The sequence below is a fragment of the Trichomycterus rosablanca genome, chromosome 1, assembly GCF_030014385.1.
Source record: "Trichomycterus rosablanca isolate fTriRos1 chromosome 1, fTriRos1.hap1, whole genome shotgun sequence".
Classification (NCBI taxonomy): domain Eukaryota; kingdom Metazoa; phylum Chordata; class Actinopteri; order Siluriformes; family Trichomycteridae; genus Trichomycterus; species Trichomycterus rosablanca.
This window is the reverse complement of record NC_085988.1, coordinates 28804378-28810377: the sequence shown is the minus strand read 5'-3', so window position 1 is coordinate 28810377 and position 6000 is coordinate 28804378. Positions and strand designations below refer to the sequence as shown.

Here is a 6000-nt window from a genome sequence, read left to right as displayed (position 1 = left end):
ACTCCAGGCGGTACCGTTTATAAACAGAGATGAGATGGAAACTGGACTTTTATCATTTGCAAGCTGCATTGTTTTATACAACAAGCGATTTGTACATTTATCATTAACCAGCCGTCTGTATCTAACAGCAGTAATGTAAAAGTGCTGGAGAAGGCGCCCTCTGGCCACGACGCTATCTTTACAACACCTTCATTTCTCATTTACACCGGCCAGGGAATAACAGAGGCGAGATACGCGAATACACCGAGGAGGAAACACTAAATACTACCTAAATATCCTAACATGGAGAGAAAAGTAGCTCGAGAATTTCGACACAAGGTAAGAAAGTAACATTTTTATTTACTTTATACAGTTGTTAAATGCTATTAAGCCTATAAGATAAAGTGCAGTATCACTTTAAGAATGACGAGCCGTTGCACCGCATTTAATAATACAGGATATCAAATGTATAGTAAAACAAATGTTGATTATACAAAACATTTAAATGTATTACTATATAAGTGTTTGTCCTGAACCTCGTGTACACCTGTCTCTTTATCTTTTTACATAAAGTTTTTATTGTGTTTTAATGACTTTTAAGGCTGTACTTAGGAACGTAACTAGTAAACAGAAGGTTGCCGGTTCAAGCCCCGCCACCACCAAGTTGCCACTGTTGGGTCCCTTAACCCTCAATTGCTCATTGTGTTCCGCTCACTGTGTAAGTCGCTTTGGATAAAAGCGTCTGCTAAATGCTGAAAATGTAAATGTATACCATCCTTTATCCATCCATCCATCCATCCATCCACACTTATCTAGCTATCCATCCACACTTATCTAGTATGTGCATACATTAATTATTTTATAAGCTTAATCTGAAATACAGATAAACTTTGTGGGTATACAATTACAGCCTGCAGCCCATCTGTTCTCTACACCTATACCTCCCATTACTCCATTTATCAACTGATATCTGGGTGGTGGACCACTCAGCACTGCAGTAACATGGTATTGACATGGTAGTGTGTGTTGTGTAAGTGTAGCAGGTGCAAGAGTGGTTTTTGAAGACGTAAAAGTCAATACTGGGAAAATAGTGATACAACAAAAAATTATAAAGCCACCATCATCTTAAGAAAATAGCTCTAGTCCTTTACTGTACACCTACAATGAGTGCTAACTGGGTGTGTGTTCCTAACAGACCAGTTACATTTAAACAGTATTTGTGGCTGCTCAGGGGTTAAGGCACTTGGCAGTGGTTAAGGCTGCTGGTTTAAGCTCCACCACCGCCAGGTTGCCAGTGTTGAGTCTTTGAACAAGGCCCTAAACCCTCGGTTGCTCAAATTGCATTCAGTCATAATTGTAAGTCGCTTTGGATAAAGAGCGTCTGCTAAATGCAACTGTTAATGATAGAGGCATACTTTATATTATTTATACTTTATATTGTTTTATTAAACATACTTTAAATTAGAAACATACATTATAAAATAATCAACAAATGCATGTACCAAATGGGGGTTCTGTAATAAAGTGCTTGGTGAATGTATGCTATTAAAGAAAAATTTAAGTCATATTTTGTTCCAAATGAAACGTCATTGTTTTATGTTTAAATTTGGACATGTTGCAGAATGGGGCAACTTTAACAGCATTTTAAATATTGAAAATTCAGATATCAGGGAAAATTAATAAATCCTTTTGAAAAGAGACATGGTATAACATTTAATTAGGGCAGTTGTAGCCTAGCAGTTAAGGTACTGGACTAGTAATTGAAAGGTTGCTGGTTAAAAAAAAAATATTACAAAAATATTTTGAATATATTCTGTATTTTTTAAATATTTTATGGTAAGGCTGATTAGTTTACCATGTCAGGTGGTAAAACAGCACAATGTAGTGAAACAGATATCAAGGTATTTCAAAGTCAGCTTCCTGTAGTGCTCTGTCATTTCCCATCTGCTGTGTGTCTTTTTGTATGTGTGTGTGTGGGGGGCATCGGCTGTCACACAATGGGCTCTTATTTATCCTGTTGGCTAAATGGAGTGTCAGACAAGGCAGAGGGAATTGCTTCATTTACTGTTTTGACAAGTTCCTCCCTGTGTAGGCCAGAGATCTGCAATACATTCCCTCTGTTCTACTGTTTTATACATATGTTGCTTCTGCTCAGCTGTTGTGAATTTATCATTGTGTTTACTGGATATATGTTTCTCAGTATTTTCTAAATGCACAAGTGCAAAAGTAATTCTTGCCACAGATTTATTGTTTTATGGTGTCAAAGTCCAGGCTAGAAGGCATGTGGTGCTTGTATAAAACACATTTATTACACCATCTGCCTCTCCACCCAAAACATTTACAACATATTCTATTATATTCTGTTCTTTTCTATTTTATTCTGTTCTATTCAAGGCTGTGCTATGCTATTCTATTCTTGTGGTGTCACTTTTTATATAATAGGAATTCAATGAGTAGTCACTCAAGCAGTAACTGGCCTAGAATCCTGACTGGTATTTAATATTGATAGACTTTGCAGTCTGATCAAAGGATACATTTTATGCTGTTACCAATACTTCCTTAATATACATTTCAGGCCTGCAACACATTTAACAAAAAGTTGGGACGGTAAAGCATTTACCACTAACATTGCTATTCCTTCTTACTACACTTAAAAAACTTTTTGGCACAAGGATACCAAGCAATCAAGTGTTTCAGGCGGTGTTTTGTCCTATTTGTTTCGAAAACACGTCTTAAGGTGTGCAGCAGTTTTTGAGTTGTTGTTGTTGTTGCGTTTTTTGTTTCAAAATTCTCCACACATTCTCTGTTGGGGACAGGTCAGGACTGAAGGAAGGCCAGTCCAGTACCCGTACCCTCTACTTTTGCAGCCATGCCTTTAAAATGTGGCAGAATGAAAATATGTTTTCTACAGTTTTTCTGTTGTTGAGGTAATCACTATCCTCTTATATTACGACCAACCGGGCAAATACTGTATATTTCTAGTAGTACTTTAAATGTGTCTGTAATAAAAAAAAAAAAAAAAACACTGACCATTCCAAATGGATGAAAAAAGGTTTTGAGTATGGAAAATAATCAAAATGGAAAGGAAAATAAAGGTGATTTATTAGCTGCTACCTTTGCAAAAAGACCATTCATTGTCAAACTTGTTCGGTCTGTAGAATTGTCAGCTTGGCCTCCCATTGAAGCTGCCAGATGCTGAGCCAGGTCTTTGCTGGACTTCTTTCAGTCTCTCAAAGAAGAACTCTAGAGAAACTTCTCATCAGAAGCCTTCCAGTCCTTTTTTGTCCTTGACCTGTTCTGATTCTTCAAATTTCTTTATAACAGCTTGAATTTTATCTTGAGTATTCAGTTTGTTTGCTGATTTCCCTTTAAGAGTGGCCTTGGCTTATGTTAAGTTATGATTTTATCACTGTCAAAATCTCTGATCTTTGGCATTTTGATTGGAATGATGTGACTGAAAGTTGGTCTTGGTCATATTATCTACCAGGGAGGCCACACTCAATAAACCAGTTTTTAATACTGCATACAAATTCCCTGTATTTTCTGGTTATAATCTCAGTCAAATGACCCAAAATAATTATAAATGGTTATTCACATATATTATACATTCTCACTCAGGAATACTTGACAAAAATGTTTCAACACATAATACTCTGCAAATCAATTTGAGTTTAAATGTATCCTTTTATAATAAATAACCAAAAACTATAATTCAGTCTTTATTTTCCTGCATTATTAAATCTCTTGACTGTGTCCCTGTGTAAACATTTTCAATAATTAGTCCCTAGTACTTCACAACAATGTAAAATGAACCAGCTCAGTGTGAGAACATTGAGAGCCAGAGCATGAGCAGGTTTAGTGAAGCAGAGCAGCACCCGGCTATTTCCATCTGACCCGCCCAACTAGGAACAATAGCAAGTGTCACATCAGTACCCCAGGTCACTGAAACACACCATGCACATCATACTTTACAGCCCCTTGTTCTCTTTTCTCCACTGTTTCTCTTCTCTGTTGTGACTCATTTTGTACTATGAGATGTGTGGCATGATTGATTGGCCCAAACGTTTTCTCAGGACCTTTCTACAGCAGTTCAGCCATAATAAGGTGAGTATGATGCTTTGTGATATTCATGTTACAGAAGTTTATACAGACTGTATGTGTTTTTGTGTTTTGCAGGTTGAGTTGCTAATTGATAATGAGGCAGAGAAGGATTACCTGTATGACGTTCTGCGCATGTATCATCAGTGAGTCTCATCCAGTTGTTTCTATGGTGTGATGTTGCCTTTAATGTGTTGTTATGTATTGAGTGGTTGCCTGTGCATACATTATAACAGAAAAAGGCACTGTTAAAAAAACACTAAAAATGCTATCCTAAATCTTTAATGATAAAACAGTCATTTCATTTTAGTGATAATTGTAGCTCATACAATATTTGTCATTTCTTTATCTGATCTTTGTTTGGTTGATCTTTGAACTAGCAGTGGTCGGTTGACTGACTGGATGGAGATCTGATAGTTTCCACTCTCCTCCACCCTGTTGCACACAGCCATTCACCAAAACCCCTTTGCCTCTGATATTTGAGTCAGGACTAAAATACAAGTCATCAAAGATTTATAGGCCAGGGCAGGACACAATTCAAAAACAGTTATTATTGTCTTTTGCTTTAGATAGCTATAGGTTTTAGTGAGAGGAAAACAGAAATTCAATAATAATTAGTCTTCATTTATAATACTGTACATGTGTGTTGTAAAAGACAAGTAATGGATCTTATCTCAGACCAAATTTGTCATTCATACCAAAATGACATTTTATTTTAATGTGCTTTTAGTGTGCCTATAATTAATATATAAACAAAAATAAGAGGAATACCTATTACCATGAAAAGTGCTGTTTAAGCAGTAATACAGGCTTAATATTTTACCTTTGAACATGTAACTTTAGCTTATTACAAATAATCTATGTATGTCAATGAACAGTTAGTATGTTTTTAATACTCAATCTGCTGAAATAGTGCAGGAACATTTTGAATGTTTACTGTCATGTTTAGCTGTTTTTACTGGTGAAAAATGTAAAAGCTTTTGAAAAAATTGTTTTTCCTTCAAAGCCATTTCTAAAAAGAAAATAAAACGTCAGACAAAAGGCTATGTCACAATAAAAAATAGAGATAAAAAACAAAAGAGAGAAGCAAGTTAGGAAAGCATATTAGTCTGAAAAGCATTATGAAGTCTTCTAAAGCTCTGCGACAGCTAACCACAGTGAGCTAACCTCATTATCAGAGCTATTATCAGCTATTATTGTTAGCTGTTTAAGTAAGACATTTTGGAATGATGGTAATTTTTCTAAAAATGTAAACAAAACAGAACATCTAGAACATAAACTTTCGGCCTAGACACTAGATCAGTGTTCATGATTCTACCAAAGGACACTTTGATGCTTTACGGCCTGAATTAATGCAATAATGCAAAGAAGAGTAAGCCAAACATTCTCCACAGCGGTGTGAGTCTGATTTAGAGAAACTCTCTCTCAGGAGAGTTTGGTTTCAGTTGTCGCTGCTAAAGGTGGCTCAACCAGTTAAGTTTGGAGTGGCAAATAATTTTTCAGATTGACAATATAGGTATTGTATAATATTTTTACTAGGGCTGTCAAACGATTAAAATTTTTAATCGCGATTAATCTCAGAATTTCATATAGTTAATTGCGATTAATCGCATTTTTAAGTGAAATGTTACAATTAAAATGGTGAACACATTTTATGCTAAATGTACTGATGTTAAAAACTGCTGAGACAAGAGAAAACTGTAAGGGAGTTTATTCACTCACATACTAGGCAGTAAATGTCAGATTGTAGGTTAGAATTTCTCCATCAGCAAACATTGTAGATCAGCGGTGCTTTAGGTGGGATAAGGCGTAGTTATTGTATCAGACTTGTCTGTGGTTGTATCGTGACGATGGTTTGATGGACGTTTCTACACGAAGTGAGTGTGTTTTGACCCTTTGGGGCTTCCATAGTTCATGAACTAA

The 6000-nt window shown here is 35.9% G+C and overlaps 1 protein-coding gene across 1 annotated transcript in view; it reads left to right on the top strand.

Annotated features, from left to right (window-relative positions):
- The first annotated feature begins 252 nt into the window (after positions 1-252).
- ush1c (Usher syndrome 1C) overlaps positions 253-6000 on the top strand; it is a 38420-nt gene continuing 32672 nt past the window's right edge. Inside the window, exons 1-2 of the mRNA XM_063001456.1 lie at positions 253-318; positions 4156-4223. Of these exons, the coding sequence (XP_062857526.1) occupies positions 283-318; positions 4156-4223 (104 nt within the window). The 5' untranslated portion in view covers positions 253-282. The remainder of the gene's footprint in view (positions 319-4155; positions 4224-6000) is intronic.